The sequence below is a fragment of the Cucurbita pepo genome, chromosome LG16 (assembly GCF_002806865.2).
Source record: "Cucurbita pepo subsp. pepo cultivar mu-cu-16 chromosome LG16, ASM280686v2, whole genome shotgun sequence".
Classification (NCBI taxonomy): Eukaryota; Viridiplantae; Streptophyta; class Magnoliopsida; order Cucurbitales; family Cucurbitaceae; genus Cucurbita; species Cucurbita pepo.
The window spans coordinates 4,447,581-4,466,234 of NC_036653.1; the positions used below are offsets into that span (position 1 = coordinate 4,447,581).

The following is an 18,654-nucleotide window of genomic DNA, read 5'->3' on the forward strand; positions in this document are numbered from 1 at the left end:
GAGGTATGCATAAAAGTATTTGCGGCAAGGATAAATCCTAGAATTCCGTCTGTTTTCAGGGTTTGGAAAAGTGCGGATTTTCCAGAAAGGGAATCTTATGATATGTTGGGAATTTCTTATGATAATCATCCACACGTCTAAAGCGTATCTTTATGCCTAAAAGTTGGTAGGATGACCCTTATGTAAGGATTATATTGCCCCCAATTTTTATGAAAGGAAAATAAAGCATTCTTTCTAAGAGCGTGGAAACCTCTCACTAGTAGACGCGTTTTAAAACCATAAGGTTGACGGTGATACGTAACGGACTAAAGTAGACAAAATCTACGAACGGTGAACTTAGAACTTGCTCTATTACACATTATAACAAACTTAATGGTTGAAATTAGCAAAAAAAAAAAAAAAAAAAAAAAAAAAAAAAACNGGTAAAAGTTGAAGTTCAAATTAATATACCAAGCAAATTAAGGCATGGATTGATTTTTCCCCTAAAAAAATTGTTATTCTTAATTAATAGAATTTAGGAAGGTAGCCATTTTGGCTTTGTAGAATGTTGGACAGGGCAACTAAGAATGACCAATTGTTGGCCAATTAATTAGATTATTGCTTCATTCGTTTGTTTTCAAATGTCTTAAAGACACCTTAGAATATGGAAAACTAATTCTTTATCTCATATCACTGCACTATGATCTCCCTTCTCAGCTGCTTCCGCCTGGATACGAGCAGCCATTATAACCTGAAAATCCACAAATGTAAGAACTTCAACTAAAGCAATAACACCAAAAATATGATAACTTTCTGTCCTTCCCTTATTGCTTGGCTGAAATTGAATGGAAGAGATATTAGAATAGAAAGCTTACTAGGATTTGTGGATGTTAGTGTTGCTGTCTGCGAGAAATCACAGTCCCATGGATTCTTGCCAAGAGATTGGTAGTAGAGATTCATAGCATAAGCAGCATGTGATTTTACAGTGTTTGGCTCAAAACAGGCACCCCCCGGTTGGATTGCCCCGCAATCGATACCGTGCCCACAAGCATAGTCGAGATTCAACTGAAGTTGAGCATCAGAAGCACCTGCCTTGGGCATGCACCAAGCAAGCGCAGTCGGTTTTGGGGACGGGGTGGTTGGAGTTGTAGGAGTCTGTAACGTTCAAGAGTCAACTTCATGGATGTAAAATGATTGGATAAAGTTTATCAAAGTAAAGTTGATGCAATTTGTTATCTGCAAGAAGCTTATTTTATCAAAAGCAATCAATGATTCAACCATTGACTGACCTGGCTGTTCTTTGAGAGCCCAACATCATATGCCATGGTTAGATCAGGACGGAACAGCCCAAATGATCGTTCGGAGGTGGGGCCAGGCTTCAAGTTTTCATCATAGAGAGCAAAGATATATGTATCCACTGATTTTCCAGGCATCAATGGAGTACCCACCATTGATCTAAGATGTGCAATCAAATTGCCATTGTAAGCTCTTGCATTTTCCATAGTTGTTCCAACTTCATTGCTATCACCGCGATACGCCCACCCCGTCTCGGCTACCAAGATCTCGACATCCTTGAAATCACCCAGTGCATTCAAGGCAGACCTTACTGCATCAAGCTGTTGAAATCAATATGAGTCATGGACCAAATAATAATAGCTCCCAATAATGGATGTAGTAGTTCAAATTATTAGAATCTGTTGCAAGATATCATAAATACAAGTTTTAAACAAACATGGTAGTTGAAGACCACAAAAAGAAATGCCACAAAATTCAAAATGTGCTTGTTTGGTTGTTGGGGGGATTCCAGCACCACCATATGCTGTGCTCCCTTGATAATCATAATTTTTTTCTATGAGCACCCACACCAAAACCAAGAGTTCTGAAGTTGTAAAAAATTTAAATCTTGAATACAAAATAGTCCCCAACCTGACTCGAGACACCACCGAAATAAACAAACTAAATAAAGAAGGGGCGTGAGAGCCCGCACAAGTCAAGGGTCTCCCCAATATCTTTTCTCACAAAAAAGTGAAAGTAGAAAAACCAAATTCTTACACCACTGCAGCCCACTTAATTTTCTTTCTCACAGAGCCGCATATCGAAAAAGAAGAAAAAGGGCGAGGAGAGTCAGGAGTAAGTAGGGACAGGAGATAATTTTCTTTCTCACAGAGCCGCATATCGAAAAAGAAGAAAAAGGGCGAGGAGAGTCAGGAGTAAGTAGGGACAGGAGAAGAGGAGAGGGAGACAAAACCTTTTCTTTTCCTTTTTATTGCAATATTATGTCAAAAGACTTTTTAACCATTTTAACCAATTGTAGGGTTATCTCTAATCCGCTCCATCCATTCATGGAGGGGCTAGGGCTTGAATACAAAATTTTGAAATGTGTCTTCAAACGTCCCTAATCCTTGTCACGAGGACACTAGCTCTTACCAATATCACAGCTCAATAAACCCAAAAAGAAAAGGAAGAAAAAATTCCAGGCCAATAAATAATATGTAGGCATTCCTCTTAATAATAATTGATATCTTGGAAGGACTTACCGACATTAAATGACACAGGCCAGCTGTAACCGAGCATAATATAGGTCACATCACACAGGAAAAGCAAGCTTATTTGCTAAGATTCGAAAGTTGAATGACATCTCCCACCTCATCACTTTTTTCTAAATTCTTTTGGCCTTTTGGGTTGAACAGAATATCAGGCTTTTAGTCTTCAATTGGGTGTAAAATCAGGAAGGGGCGTTTAAGCAAGCGAGTGGTTACTGATTTCATACATCAATTTCTTTCACGCAATCTCACAAACACCTTGCAGACACAAACAATCAAAAGATCTCCCAACTGATCACTTTTTTCTTCTAAATTGGCCTTTTGGATTGAAAATGCAACAGCATATTAGGCTTTTAGTCTTCAATTGGGTGTAAAATCAGGAAAGGGCGATTAAACAAGCGAGTGATTTCACACATCAATTTCTTTCACGCATTATCACAAACACCTTGCAGGCAGAAACAATCAAAACTTCAAACACATCATTATCTACACCCATTGTTTAGTTTCAAGCAATTTACGCGAAGTACCCACAAGCAAGAACCAAATCAAAATACACCACAAGAACTGTAAATAGCAACAAGATCTTTAAAAAGTATTCAAATTCCAAATCTAGCAGCCAGGATAAAAATAACCCAAATTGATAAATAACGTCATTCAGATTACTTTCTGAAAAATTGATTCTGAAAATGATAAATTTGCTAATTTCGATGCATATGGAAAGAGATTTTTTAACCACAAAAGAATAAAATATAACCATCAGCAACCCCCAAAAAAAAGTGACGTTAAATTAATCTTCAAATTATATATACTTAAAAAAAAAAATTAAGTTACATATTTACTCCTAACCTTTATATTTATAATGTTTAAAAAAAAAAGGTAAAAAAAAATAATAATAAATTTAAATATTATTGACACGTGTCAAAATCTGAGGCTATTGACTGTTGACTTAAAGTAAACGTCGTCGGTGTTTAAGGTGAAAGAATTGGAATTAATTAATTAATTAATTAAGATTAAGAAATTGAAACGAAATTAGGAGAAATTGATTGGAGCGGTTGACTGACCTGAGCATCGAACATGTTCATGTACTTTATTCCGGTTCCCGAGTCGACCCGGCCCGAGTTGGGTTGAAACAGGCAAAACGCCAGCGTTTCGGCTCTCGGATCGCTCTGGTACGCGAAGAACGGGTAAGGGTTTATCGCAAATGGCGACGCGTTCTCCTTCTCGAATTCCACCACCGCCTTCATCATCTGTTCCAACACCGGATTGAACCTCCCCGACGACGGCGGATCCGACTGGCTTAACACCGCCATCGAGTGCACTGTCGACACCTTCACCTTACCGCCAAGGTTCGCCGAATTCAGAGCGTTCTGCACGTTCTGCATCGCTGGGAGAAGCTGCGAAACCAAGCCTTGATCCATGGATGAAATCACCTCGTTGCCGACGGTAATCAGCACGATATTGCTGGCTGGATAGTAGGGAACGACATTCGTGTTGATCCATTGAGCAGCGGAGTTCGGATTCGAGGCCAGGGCAGGAATGTCGCCATTGGCTACGCCAATCACGATTCCTATTCCGGTGTTGGCTAGGGCTTTGATTATTTGTGGATCGGCGCCGTAGAGTCGGACTTTACCGATTGTAGTTGAGCGAAGTAGTGCGGCAGTGGAAACCGGCGGCGGAAGGTTGTTGGCGACTTGGCCATAGTTGACGCCGATGAAGGATTGAGAGTCTGCAAAAGAGAAACAAAGAAACAAAAGAATTGAGAAAAGAAAATGAGTGAAAAGAGAAAAGGAAAAAGGGAGTAGAGAAAGAGACCGGCGAGGTAAAAGGCGGCGAAGAGAGAGAAGGAGACGAAAGTGAGTGAAAAGGAGGAGGCGGCCATGATTAACAACAGAACGAAAAATATCAGCCGGACATGAAATGAACGCAGAATTGCAGAGAGAGAGAGATAGAGAGAGGTCTCTGTATTTCTCTCCGCCTGTCTCTCTGTCTCTCTGTCTCTCTCTCCGTCTCTCTCTGTGTTTGTTATGTGAATGTGAGGTGTGAAAGTCCGCAAGTTCAGAGATGGGGGGAAGGTGGGGCCCAGAAGAGAGGGGCAAAATTGGAAGCTTTGGAAAAAAAGACTACGCCCTTTTCAACAGGGAGGCCCACCACTATAGTTATTACATGTACCTGTAAAAATTAAAATATTAACTTTTTTTTATTTATTGGCCAAATATTTAAAATATTAATTCAAAAATAAAAATAAAATAAAATAATTGTTTTTTTATTTTGTAATTAATGTGCGTTATGAGGTGTTTGTTGTGTAACTCTTCTCATCAGTAACTGATTTTAAAGTTTTTAAAATTTTTAATTTTTTTTAATTTTTTTTTCCTTAAAACTTAAAATAATCTATTAAATATAAAGTTAATAGACTTAATTTTGATTTTTTGCGTCATAAATTTATTTATTTATTTATTTTGGATAGGCTAATGACCTTTTATATTCAAAAAAAAAAAAAATTAATGAACTTATTATATATAAATTTTAAAGTTTAAGAATTTTTATATTAATTTTAGTTAATACATTTATTAGATATTTTTAAAATTTAAAGACCAAATAAACACAAATAAAAAAAAATGGACGATAAATTATGATAGATTATATTAACTTTAATTTTTTAATTAATAAATTCTACCCGTAAAAATAATAAAATATATTTAAAATTTTAAACCTTGAATAATCTAAGAACTTATTAAATTTAATTCAAGATTTTAAATTTAAAAACTTCTAATTTTGTGTGGCATATAAATGTAAATTTTAAAAATATTTGAATTTATTATTATAAAAAATTAAAAAATTAAAAATTATTATATATTGTGAGATAAAAATTAAAAGTTTAAGATTTTATTATATACGTTCTAATTTCTTCTTTCAAATTTTAACATTTTCGTATAATATTATTTATATATATATATATATATATATATATATATATATATATATATATAAAATTGTTNACATGTATTTTTTTTAATAATAAATATTATTTTTATCAATTTATTTATTTAAAAAATTAAATTTATAAACACTAATTTCGTAAACTAAATCATTTCATAACTCAACGATAATTGACATGTACTACTTCTCTTGAACGGAGATATTCAAATACAGACCAAACGAGGAAAAACAGAACATCATTGCACAACACACTACAGCCGCCATGAACACCTGAACCCAAGCTAGAAAGACAAGAACCCAATGAAACAAACACTAACAAGCACCACATGTAATTTCCTGTGACTATTGAATCAAATGGGAAAAAAAATGGAAACAAAACCCACTCTAAACCGGATACGAAGAAAAGTGAGAATCTGTTCAAACTCGAGATCACCCTCCCGAGTGAGAGACCGGAGTGGTTTCGAAGTGACCGTCCTTAAACGTATGAACGAACTGCTGCGGCAAAGCATGCTCGACCTACAGAGATAGAACAAGAACAAGAACAAGAACATCCATGTTGAAATCTAATCCCAACGGTTTCCAGATAATGTTGTAGCAGAATCAAAACGTTCTTTTTATGAGAGATCGGCATGTTCGATCTAGAAATGTTTTGCAAAGTTCGAGTTTGTCGCATAAAGTATGATCATTCTATGGAATCAAATTCATTTCTATGCCATTTTGTTGGCCTAATCAAGAACATGTATAGCAGAAGACAGTGAGGCTTCAAGGACATTGTTAATAGCAAAGTTCTATAAAACGAAAGGAAAATGCTTCCAAGGCCTAGAATCTAAGAGCTTTATCAAAAAGCAAAAGTGAACAGTTTTCTTTCTTTTTAAAGCGAATATATTCTTCGAAAAAAAGTGAATAGAACTGCGTAAGAATTCGATCAACTGATACGAGAAAATCAAGATCATGAGCGGAGGAAGGAACACGGAACCATACCCAATCACCATCGGACGCTCCACCAGGTACCAAAACGTTGATCTCACTCGACTTGGCAGTCGTAATGGATGTCCCCAAAGAATCTTTGCTTAAGTATAATACACAGCCTCCAGTATTGTCCACAGAAATGGTTGGGGCAGAACCCTGGAATAACCAGCAAATGAAAGAACTAACTTATCAACTTCATGACTTTAAAACTAAAGGTTTATCAGCCATTGTTAATGGCATATCTCTTCTCGTAAAATATATTTAGAACACCCGGATTGCTCCGTTAAAAGCCAAAGCTGTAACATGTCAAGCCCACCGCTAGCAGATATTGTCCGCTTTGATCCTTTACGCATCACTGTCAGCCTCACGGGTTTAAGACGCGCCTACTAGGAAGAGGTTTCCACACCCTTACAAAGAATGCTTTGTTCCCCTCTCCCACCGATGTGGTATCTCACAATCCACCTCACTTGGGGGGCCAACGTTCTCGCTGGCACACCGCCTGGTGTCTGGCTCTGATACCATTTGTAACGACCCAAGCCCACCGCTAGTAGATATTGTTCGCTTTGGCTTGTTACGTATCGCCGTCAGCCTCACGGATTTAAAACGCATTTACTAGGGAGAGGTTTCCACACCCTTGTAAAGAATGCTTCATTTCCTTCTCCAACCGATGTGGGATCTCACAATCCACCCCCCTTGGAACGGCCCAAGCCCACCGCTAGCAGATATTGTCCGCTTTGACCCGTTACATATCATCGTCAGCCTCATCGGTTTAAAACACGTCTACTAGGGAGAGGTTTCCACACCCTTATAAAGAATGCTTTGTTCACCTCTCCAACCGACGTGGGATCTTATGAAAGCTATGTGCATAGATGCAAGAAAAATGTAGCCACTAGCTTAAAAGATGTAGAACCATTCAATGTGAGAAGAACAAAGTACCTGGCATTGTACTTCAACCCCATTGGAGTTAACAATCTCAAATGCAGCCACAACATCCTGTTAGTTTGAAAGTAAAAAAAACAATCCAAATCAGCTATATATATATGATCATTTTTTCACCCAATAGCGTGTACTAACCGTGAATACGACTCCCATTTTTGTACACTTGTCGACTGTTATGTTGTTGACTTTCCCTGCAGCAAGGTGAAAATATTGACTTCCATATTCATCAGAAGAGACGAACGAGTAAACCGATTGTGAGATAAAACGTTACCTTGAATCTGCAAAACTGAATCTTTGCATCCAAAGATATATACTGATTGTTTAGCATCGCAATCATCAATCACCAAGTTTTTCCTTCCGATTTGGTTCTCGACGACCCACCTGTTTGAATGTATGAATAGAGAGATTAAGTAGGGCACTTAGTGTAAACACTGTAACAGCTCAAGCCAACCGCTAGCAGATATTGTCCGCTTTGGCCCATTATGTATCATCGTTAGCCTCATGGTTTTAAAACGCGTCTACTAGAGAGAGGTTTTCAAACCCTTATAAGGAATGTTTCGTTCTTCTCTCCAACCGATGTGGGATCTCACAATCCACCCTCCTTGGGGGCCAGCATCCTCGCTGGCACACCGCTCGGTATCTGGCTCTGATACCATTTGTAACAGTCCAAGCCCACTACTAGCAGATATTGTCCGCTTTGGCCCGTTATGTATCGTCGTTAGCCTCACAGTTTAAAAACGCGTATGCTAGGGAGAAGTTTTCAAACCCTTATAAGGAATGCTTTGTTCTCCTCTCCAACCGATGTGGGATCTCACGAACACTATCTTATTTGTAACTACGGAGAGTAAAACTTACTTTCGACCCATTTGAAGTTCCAACTTTGGAGGGCCGGTTTTGGAAAACGACGGAGAGGCAGTACGACCACCTTTCTCACTAGAACCCACAATGCCAACTCTATCCGCACGGTTCTTGGTCTTCATGTCATCTGTGACTTTCTTCAGACCTAGTGGCACAAAAAGTGCTTAGAGATGTTCAAATAGTAGTGAAGAGGGAGAGTTTTGAAAACAAGCAATACCAAGGGTCACAGGCTTCCCAGAATTAATTTCTTGGAAAACAGCAGCCATTCCTTCTTTTGGCTTGGAAGATGAAGCCTGAGGAGGCTCAGAGCTGAAGAGTGAAGCTGGAGGGGGCGGGGGTGGGGCAGGTGCGCTCGGTGCTGACGTTTTAGTAGGAGGAGAAGCTTTAGGGGCAGCAGAAGCAGCCTTTTTCCCAGTCACGCTCCATACCGGACCTAATGGATAAAAACTTTTGACATAGTCCCGTAATCCCGGCAAATAGAGCTCCTTCATAGCTTTGGCCCACTCGACATGATTCGGATCTTTGTTTCTGTACTCTACAAGAACCTGAATGAAGAAGTAAACAGGTCAACAATAGACCATTAATTTTAAGATAAAAAGTCAAGTATTCGATACGTGTGTAACAAAATGTTGGACCTGCATTGACTTCGTACAACTAGTGTCAAATACATCCATTAAGATAAGACGTGTCCTACAACTGTCGAGTGTCCAAGTGTCCAACACGGACACGCTAGTCAAACTAAAGTACATGTTCTTTTTAGCAAAAGCGGGTTTTAGAGGGAACATAAGCTTACTTTGTTGTTGTAAAATTCAGCCATTTGCCAACTTTCTTCGACATGGGCAATAGGCATGCTCATACCTACAAAAATCAAGAACGGCTTAAATCGAAAGGATTCAAACTACACGTCCCAACGAGGATATACTCAACTACACTTCATACCGCAATCTTTTCCAGTAAATGCAATCCAAGCTAAAGCAGATAGACTATCAGCTGCAGTTTTCAAATGGTTGAAGAAATTAGATCTCCTACCCTCTGTAAGTGCATTTGCTTTGTTAATAACTTCGTTCAATGGCTTCAAAAATTCAGCCAAGCCCGCGAGGTCGGGTTTCTGCGAAACAAAATAAACAATTGAACTTCAGACCAACAAACTTCACCCGAAAATTTCTACTGATAGTTAGTACTAGGCACTCGTTTACGTATATAACAGTCCTGTTCTTTCTCGTTTTTGTTGCTAAAACGAACGAGAAAAATAACATTCATTAAGAGCATTCGACGAAAACGTTCTGTCTTCTTTAACATTCAAGCTTTTCAGGATTTCAGCTGAACTTAAACAGATAAACAATCTACTAATCCAGAATTGAGATTTGTAAAGAGATTAGAAGGCATCTGTACAGTGACAGCATATTGGTTCATCCTTGTCACTTTTTCCGACAAAAGTAGAAGTCCGGTTTAAAATGTAATAAAAACTACATCCCGGAATCTAGTAGTACTACATTTTCGAAGGACCACCATGATGATACTCCAATGCGCATATTTAGAGCTACACGGATCTCGTAGTCGCATATCAACATCATGACAACAACATTCTGGAAATGGTTGGGTCACCCCATCCCAACATAGCGCTTCGTTTGATGCTCCAATGCGCATATTCGGAGCTACATGGATACCGTAGTCACATAAGCCAGATCAACATCATGACAACAGCATTCTAGAAACTATTAGGCCACCCCGTCTCGACATAGCGCTTTGCTTTCAAAGATTCGGAAGAATACACTTCTCCCTTCTTCATTGATCTAGGGGGTTAACGAGGGAAAGGAGCGAAACCGCTTCGTTACGTGTGAGTTTTTCTTTCATTTTCATTTCCAAATCGAACAAGAAGGCTTAAACATGAGTGGTCTGCTAGATAGCTGATATTGCTAATTCACTTCACCAAAAACACCCTTCCACAAAGCATCTCAACACAATTCAGTAGTAGTTCTACCAATCATCTAAGATTTTCATTATCATTCCCACAGCTTACATCCAATCCCATATGAATAAAACAGTGATTATGAAACCAAACAACAACTTAACAAGAAAATTAAATCAACACAAGCTTCAATATCACATTATTTGAGGAGAAAAACAGAGATTATCACTAACCTGAGTTTGCTTAACCTTAACAAGAAGCTCCCTCTGAACAGAAAATGCCTCATTCAAAATCTTAGTGGCCTCAAGAACCTGTCCCCCAATCTTCTCCGCGGCGCTTGAAACTCTCGCAACGTACTGTCCCATGAAATCGTCAAAAGCAAGAATCGAAGGATCGGACACTGTAACCTCATCACTCTCCGGTGCACCGCCGTGCCGGAACCCAGTGGAGAACGACTCAAGCCGAGCCACAGCGGACTCCAATCGCTGTATCAGCTTCTCATCCATAGTTCAGATCTGAGAGACAAACAATGGTGGGTTTTAGGGATTGGAATGAGTAAAAATGGTGGTGGTGGCTAATGGGTTTGGGCTGTGGGGATCAAATTTCTTTTGGGTAACATAATAATTTTGGGGTGGCGGAAAGAAGACGCTGTGATGAAAAGGGATTATGTTTTGGCGGTACCCATAAGAAGCGGATGCGACTACCGGCGGTGTGATGAACGCGTGGCGGATTTAGAGCTGTTTTTGGCTGTAATGGTTCGTGTGGGCAAGTAAGAACAGCCGTAAACATCGCTAAATCAAGTCTTCATCATGTTTTTTTTTTCTTGTTTTTCATCTTAATCATCATAATTAACAAGCTAATGAGGGAAAATTTTCCAGTACCAACTCTGTTCATCGTAACTCGAGCATTAGAAATCGGGTAGCGTTTATAGAATAAGATAGCATTATCGAAGAAATAAGTATGTATTATCCTGCGTTCTTGTTAGCTCAGTTGTTGTCGTTGAAAAACAGTCGTAAGAGAGTAGAACATCGATTGTAGTTGTTCCGATGGATTTGAGTTGTTGTGGGATCGTGTTTACTCGCTAAGATGAGAACTGAGGAGGGAATCGTTATTTTGAGATGGGTATGGAAGATCAAACCTACTTGAACCGTTGAGTACCGTGAAGTGTTTGATTGATATCTAGATTGATTATCATTTGTTTTGAAATGTTCGTCTAGTTACATGTTTCTTTTACTCTCGGTTGACTTTAGTCATTTATTTCCAAAATTTATATTTTTAAAAAAATTATTAGATACTTAATTGTGTCTCAATTTTGAAATCTTACCGTTCCATCTCTAAAATTTAGGAAATTGGAAGGTTTCGGGTTTTAAAATCGTGAGGTATAGGCGATACATAACAGGTTAAAGCGGACAATATCTACTAGTAATGAGCTTGGGGCGTTACAAATGGTATTAGAGCTAGACACTAAACGGTGTGCTAGCGAAGACGTTAGGCCGTCAAGGGAGGTGGATTGTGAGATCTCACATTGGTGGGAGATTGGAACTAAACATTCTTTATAAGGGTGTGGAAACTTCTCCTTAGTAGACGCATTTTAAAACCGTGAGGCTGACGACGATACAGGCCAAAGCAGATAATATCTACTATATATATATATATGAATGTGGAAAATTTTATTTTTTAAAAATGAGTGGTTAGGACGATTTTTTTTTTTTTTTTTTTGNATAACAAAACAATATATTTTTTTTTCTTTAAATAGTCTAAAATTTTTCTAAATTTTGGGATAAGAAAATAATATATTGTTTAATTAATTATTTTATTAAAAAAGATTAATAATTATACACGTCATCTAATAAATTAATTTATTTTAATATATTGAAACTCTATAAAATAAAATAAAAAAGTGAGGACACATTAAACATTTTTAAAGTTTAGAAATTATAAGAAACAAACTTAATTTTTTTTTTAAAGTTTAGAAATTTATTACACAAATTTTACAAACACGTGGTCCTATGGTCTAGTGGTTAGGACATTGGACTCTGAATCCANGAGTTCAAATCTCGGTAGGCTGTTTTTTTATTTTTTATTTTTTATTTATTATTTTTTTTTTGTGCAACCTTGCTTTAATNTATAATTTTTTTTTTCAATTTTGGTTTAATAGATTTTTTACATTTTCTATATTTTTTATTTATTTAAAATTCACCTCCATAATACATATAAAATTGAAAGTTTACCATATAAAACTCAATTTTATGCTAATAAATTAATTAATTTTAGTGCGTTGAAACCGAGTATACTAAATATTTTTAAGGTTATAAATTTAATAGTTTATAAATGTTTTAAATTTTAAAAACTATAAAATATAAATTTTATAAATATCTGTGATCTTGTAGTCTAGTGGTTAGGACATTGAATTTTGAATTCAATAACTCGAGTTCAAATGTAAGTAGGACTTTTTTTTTTTTTTTTTTTTTTTTTTTTTTTGNTGAATATATTTAAAGCTATAAATTTAAAAGTTTATAAATTTTTTAAACTTATATGAATTTTAAAAATATCTATGGTCCCGTGGTCTAGTGGTTAGGACATTGGACTCTAAATCTAGTAACCTGAGTTCAAATCTCGGTGGGACCTGTTTTTTAATATTTTTTTTTTCAAAATTCATCTAGATCGAGAGCGTCGGCTAAATCAAAAAAGGGAACAGAAAAAGGTATAAAATAATAATAATGAGAACAAACAAGAACAAGAAACGCCTACAGAAAGCTCGAAGGCCCCATGCCTTCCACAAAACATAAAATCACCAACAACAAAAAACCCATACATTTCTCAAAGAATGACAATTTTCCATGGCAGAAAGCTCGGGCGTCAGCCGCCCTCTCCTCTCCAAGTACGAAACCCGAAAGCAACAACCCGCCCGGTCGAGCAGTTATCAGGCTCTCTCAATTGGAATGGCCTGCTGCTGTGTTTGTTATTGACAAAGAATCAATCAAGATCAATGAATTTTCTTTACTAGTAATGATACTCGCCTCTCTCGCCTTGCTCGTCTGCTGGCTCGGGGAATATCTCCTTTGAATGCCTTCTCCGTGAAGCTTCACCGCTGTTGTTCTGGCCACTTCCCTGTGAACCTGAAGTTCCTGACTGTTTGAAGCTACCTCCCATGGCTCTTGACGTTGTTGTAGCAGCAGCTGGTACAACCGTTAGATCTGATAGGCTCTGTCGCCAGCTCCCGAACAAAGCTGCATTCCAGCTTCGTGAAGAAGTCGCTCGTAGCCTTGCCGAACCTGAACTTTCTTCTCTCACGACCTTTAAAGGATTCTCCAAAGCTTTCAGGATGTATCTCATCTGGGGTCGTCTCGATGGCCTTGGATTCAGACATGACTTCGCGACAACAGCCATAGCCCACACTTCCTCGAGGAAATCTTCATCGACAATCAGATTCGGATCGATGATTTTGCTCACCAATTCTTTGTCGTGGATGGTGATGTATGGGAATGTTTGATCATAAAAGTCCTTCAATTGGGTATCAGGAGTAGCACTGATGCCCACCTTGCCTGTCACTAGCTCTAATAACACCTTCCCAAAGCAGTAAACATCATAGGAACATACTGATGTCTGAGTCCCTGCAAATATGAGGCGTTGTTCACATTCTAATAAACTCGCTTCAAATGATATAGACAAACATGTTAGGAACCACGACTCTCGACAATGGTATGATATTGTCAGCTTTCATGGCTTTGCTTTTGGTTTCCCCGAAAGGCCTCATACCAATGGAGATGTATTTCTTACTTATAAACCTATGATCAACCCCTTAATTAGTTGATGTGAGACAGAACAAAGTACGCCATAGAGCCTCCCCTGAGGCCTGTGGAGCCCTCGAACAGGCTCCCCTTAATCGAGGCTCGACTCCTTAGGAGCCCTCGAACAAAGCATACTCTTTGTTCGATACTTTTGATTACACCTTCGAGGCTCACAACTTCTTTGTTTGACATTTGAGGATTCTATTGACATGGCTAAGTTAAGGGCATGATTCAGATACCATGTTAGGAACCACGATTCTCTACAATGGTATGATATTGTCCACTTTGAGCATAAGCTCTCATGGCTTTGCTTTTGGTTTCCCCGAAAGGCCTCATACTAATGGAGATGTATTCCTTACTTATAAACTCATGATCAACCCCTTAATTAACGATGTGAGACTCCTCTCTCAACGATCCTCAACAAAATATGCAGACAACCCATGACAAAAGAAAATTTGTAATCTCGAAAGGAAACAAAACGTAAATGTGAACATACCAGAAGAACCTGGCTCGGATGACCTGCACGTTTTGAAGTGAAAATGATTATTACAACCTCAAATATTTATCAGGTAACCTAAGCTTGAAGATAACCTTAATCGAGTAATCCCGATGAGAAAAGTCGAAGAAATATTTATCAGGTAAGGTGCACGAACACTTACTGTGGCAACCGAAGCAACCTGGACATTCGTTTTTGGTGGCTGTCCCCATCTTGGGCACGAACTTCACCCAAGCTCCCGAGTCGGACTTCAAATTTATCATCAAGAAGTATGCTGCTAGCTTGAACATCTCTTCAATGACCAAAAGAAAGTGTTAATAAAGTCAATAATGCTAAGTTCAAATACTAATATACACATATCAGAGCTGAACTTTTATTTACCGAAATATTTGGTAAGTGACTCGACTCACTGTAAGAATTTATCCAAAGAATAGGAGAGACGTGATATGATCTCATCCGTGGAAGTCGCAACAAGACAATTAAGTGAACTCGAGCAATTGATATAATACACATCAACTGTGAGATCCCACATTGGTTGGAGAGGGGAACAAAACATTCCTTATAAGAATGTAGAAACCTCTCCTTAACAAACGTGTTTTAAAACCTTGAGGGAGAGCTCGAAAAGGAAAGCCCAAAAAAGGCAATATCTGCTAACAGCCCAACGAATGGTATCACAGCCAGACACCGGACAGTGTAAAAGCGAGGACACTGGGCCCTGAAGGGGGTGAATTGTGAGATCCCACATTTGATTGGAGAGGGGAACGAGTGCCAGCAACGACGCTGGCTCCAAAGAGGGGGTGGATTGTGAGATCCTACATTGGAGTTGGAGAAGGGGACGAAACATTCTTTATAAGGGTGTGGAAAACTCTCCCTAGCACACGTTTTAAAAACCTTGAGGGGAAGTCCAAAGATAACAATATTTGCTAGCGGTGGGTTTAGGTTGTTACAAATGGTATCAGAGCCAAACACCGAGCAGTGTGCCAGCAAGAACGTTGGGCCCCAAAAGGGGGTGGATTGTGAGATCCCACGTCGGGGTTGGAGAAGGGAACGAAACATTGTTTATAAGGGTGTGGAAACCTCTCCCTAGCAGACACGTTTTAAAAACCTTGAAGGGAAGCTCAAAAGGGAAAATCCAAAGAGGACAATATTTGCTAGCGGTAGGCTTAGGTTATTACAAATGGTATCAGAGCCAAACACCGAGCAGTGTGCTAGCAAGGACGTTGGGCCCCAAAAGGGGGTGGATTGTGAGATCCCACGTCGGGGTTGGAGAAGGGAACGAAACATTGTTTATAAGGGTGTGGAAACCTCTTCCTAGCAGACACGTTTTAAAAACCTTGAAGGGAAGCTCAAAAGGGAAAATCCAAAGAGGACAATATTTGCTAGCGGTAGGCTTAGGTTATTACAAATGGTATCAGAGCCAAACACCGAGCAGTGGGCCCCAAAAGGGGATGGATTGTGAGATCCCACGTTAACGAAACATTCTTTAGAAGGGTGTGGAAATCTCTCTCTAGCAAACACGTTTTAAAAACCTTGAGGAGAAGCCCGAAAGGAAAAGCGCAAAGACAACAACTAAAGTTTCGTGTACCTGTGAACGAGCGGCGGAGAACAATCATGATGCATATAAGCAAGACCCTCAGCAGCTCCCAAAGCAATTTTAAGCCTTGTTATCCAATCCAAAGACTGTATATTTTCATCATCAACATTAGTTTTCCTGACCAAAGAACTCGCCAAGTCTCCATTTGGCATATATTTGTAAACCAAGAACTTCTCATGTTCATTATCTAGGCAGTGTCCTAAAAGAGGAACCAATCTTGTATGTGACACCTTACCAAACAAATCCAATTCCACTAGCTCGGTTTCCTTCTTAACCTTCCGCAGGTCGATCTTTTTTATAACGACATCAGCCCCATTGTCCAAGACGCCACGAAATAGCTCACCAGAGTGGCCGAGTTTGATCAAGTTCTCGTCGCTAAAGCCATCAGTAGCCTGAAGAAGCTGTTTATCCGTAAACCTATCACCTAAGCTTGCAAAGTTAATCGATAAGCCTGAAGGCGGTTCGTTACTACCAGGGGGTATCGGTCCTACACTGACCGCCCTTTGATTCCCCGACGCTCTCTTGCCACCAATATATAAAACCAGCATTACCAGCAACACCAGAAGGACAATAAACCCAACCCCTCCTAATACGCTCGCCAATACGATTACCCTTTTATTGTTCTTGCCAGTTTTTTCGATTAACGAAGGTTGTTTGGAGTTCGGTTCGCCAAAGTTATCAAAACTAAGGCCTTTTTCGGTATAAAATGACGAGCAGTCTGCCAGTGTCCTCTGGCTAGATACATTTTGAAGACAATTACTCTCAAGAGTAGCATCCATTGGCACAAAGTTCGGAACTCCGCCTTCAAAATAATTTCCCGATAAATCAACAGCCCTGAATCGTCCTATAACTGGCATAAGGCTACCGTAAAACATGTTTCGAGATATATTCAATGTTCCATCAGTTGAATTCAAACCAGAGCTCGAGTTAGGCAGCATACCAGTGAAACTATTTCCAGAGATATCGAGAAGATGCAATCCAGGCGACAAGAACAATACGTCGGGAACTGCACCGGTAAAGTTATTATCCTTGAGAATCAATGCCTGCAATTGTCTAAGAGAAGTAAACAAACCATCTGGCAATGATCCACCAAGTAGATTGTTCCCAATTATCATTCTCTGCAGGCTGCTCATGCCCCTCAAATCTCGAGGTAGCAGCCCGGACAATTCGTTAAAACTGAGATCGAGGTCTACTAATCTATCGAGGTCCCCAAGTGAAGCAGGCAATGAAGAAGTGATATCATTTCTTGAAAGGTTAAGATTCTGAAGCTTCCTAATGGACCCAATGAGGGAAGGAATCGACCCATCTAAACGATTCGAAGAAAGATCGAGAAAAGAAAGGTTCCCAAGAGATGAAATCGACGAAGGAACAGATCCAGTGAGCTCATTACGCGAAAGATCAAGCACAGAAAGATGAACAAGTTGACCAATACTTGAAGGAATCGTCCCATTAAGCTTGTTCTTGGAGAGATATAAACTAACTAGATTTGTCAAATTTCCAAAACTCAATGGAATAGAACCAATGATAGAACAAGAACGAAGATCAAGAACTTGCAAAGACTTGAGCCTTGAGCCAAACCAATCAGGAATTACACCCGGAAGCAAGAACTTAGAAGCATTAAAAGACTGTAAAAGGGTCAAATTAGCCAAAGAATCAACAACAAATTGTGGGTTTAGATTACCACTACGAGTTCTTCGAAACCCAGAGATATTGATACCAATAACTCGACCATTTTGACAATTGATACCATTCCAAACAGAGCAAGGGTCAGCTTTGATAGGCCAATCCTTGCTCCTCAAACCCAGAGACGATCTGAGGTTGAGAAGAGCTACACGCTCAGTTCTCAAACTCACCTGTTGAAATGTTGGCTCAAAACACAACAAGAACAACAAGAACAAGAACATGAAACGTATTACGTTTCGCATATCCACTCACCACAGCTCAAGAACACCAAGCTGTAGATCCAAATTCCCTTAATCTTCCCCTTATAGGAAAACCCTTTTCGCCAAATCCTCATCAAATTCCTCAAAGTTACAAATACCCATTCAGCTCTCAAGAACAAGAACAAGAACAAGAACAGGAACCCCCTTACCTCTCTGCTTCAGCTCTTCCCTCGATCACAGATAACCCATCTTTTAGTTCCTGAAAATGGGTGTTTGACAAATTGAAAAGAGAGAAAGAGATAGCAAAAGGGATTAAAAAAAAACCGAAGAAAAAGAGAGAGGGGAAGAAGGGAAGCTTCAAAAATTGACAAACAGCACTCCTTTTTTTCCTTTTTTTAATAAAGATCTTCGGTCAAGAGAAACTGCGCTGTCTCTCTCTCTCTCTCTCTCTCTCTCTCTCTCTCTTAATTACAATTCTTGTGAAGCAATAAAGAGAGGGAAAAGTAAAAGGGTAGAGAGAGAAAGGAATGGGGGAGGCGGAGCATGGCAGGTCCGGCGGCGGCACGGCGGAAGAGACGGTGACTGTGAGAGAAACCCACTTTGTTCTTCTTTTTGTTGAAACTATAAAGAATTTTGTGTATGGAATTTCTTGAATCTTTCTCTCACAGTTCCCCAAGTTTGTTCATGATACATCTCTCTCACTGTTTCTGGGAAGCGACAGGGTGAAGTGACGACGCCACTGTAATCGGAGAGCTG

At 39.0% G+C, this 18,654-nt stretch overlaps 3 protein-coding genes and 1 long non-coding RNA gene across 5 annotated transcripts; 1 reads left to right on the forward strand and 3 right to left on the reverse strand.

Annotated features, from left to right (window-relative positions):
• Positions 1 to 558: 558 nt before the first annotated feature.
• LOC111777331 (glucan endo-1,3-beta-D-glucosidase) lies at positions 559 to 4,573 on the reverse strand. Its single transcript, XM_023656874.1, has 5 exons — positions 4,335 to 4,573; positions 3,584 to 4,248; positions 1,269 to 1,595; positions 855 to 1,134; positions 559 to 730 (listed from the first exon to the last, which is right to left on the reverse strand). The coding sequence occupies exons 1-5, from the start codon at positions 4,399 to 4,401 to the stop codon at positions 693 to 695; spliced, it is 1,377 nt and encodes a 458-aa protein (XP_023512642.1). The 5' UTR covers positions 4,402 to 4,573; the 3' UTR covers positions 559 to 692.
• A 1,041-nt stretch (positions 4,574 to 5,614) lies between these two features.
• Positions 5,615 to 10,877, reverse strand: LOC111777330 (cyclase-associated protein 1-like). Of its 2 annotated transcripts, none has more exons than XM_023656873.1 (10): positions 10,368 to 10,877; positions 9,165 to 9,333; positions 9,019 to 9,083; positions 8,449 to 8,770; positions 8,223 to 8,376; positions 7,639 to 7,748; positions 7,503 to 7,558; positions 7,365 to 7,421; positions 6,441 to 6,584; positions 5,615 to 5,975 (listed from the first exon to the last, which is right to left on the reverse strand). In XM_023656873.1, the coding sequence occupies exons 1-10, from the start codon at positions 10,638 to 10,640 to the stop codon at positions 5,889 to 5,891; spliced, it is 1,437 nt and encodes a 478-aa protein (XP_023512641.1). In that variant the 5' UTR covers positions 10,641 to 10,877; the 3' UTR covers positions 5,615 to 5,888. The 2 variants fall into 2 exon arrangements, with proteins under 2 accessions (XP_023512641.1, XP_023512640.1); XM_023656872.1 differs by having other exon boundaries at positions 8,223 to 8,370; positions 8,443 to 8,770; positions 10,368 to 10,876.
• Positions 5,938 to 12,420, forward strand: LOC111777332. The gene is made up of 3 exons (XR_002812386.1): positions 5,938 to 6,014; positions 9,410 to 9,415; positions 12,409 to 12,420. It is a non-coding gene; the product is annotated as an uncharacterized LOC111777332 (long non-coding RNA).
• A 405-nt stretch (positions 12,421 to 12,825) lies between these two features.
• Positions 12,826 to 18,654, reverse strand: LOC111777329 (probable LRR receptor-like serine/threonine-protein kinase At2g16250). Its single transcript, XM_023656871.1, has 4 exons — positions 16,007 to 18,654; positions 14,585 to 14,713; positions 14,422 to 14,444; positions 12,826 to 13,748 (listed from the first exon to the last, which is right to left on the reverse strand). Exons 1-4 carry the CDS (start codon positions 17,938 to 17,940, stop codon positions 13,138 to 13,140), a joined length of 2,697 nt encoding a protein of 898 aa, XP_023512639.1. The 5' UTR covers positions 17,941 to 18,654; the 3' UTR covers positions 12,826 to 13,137.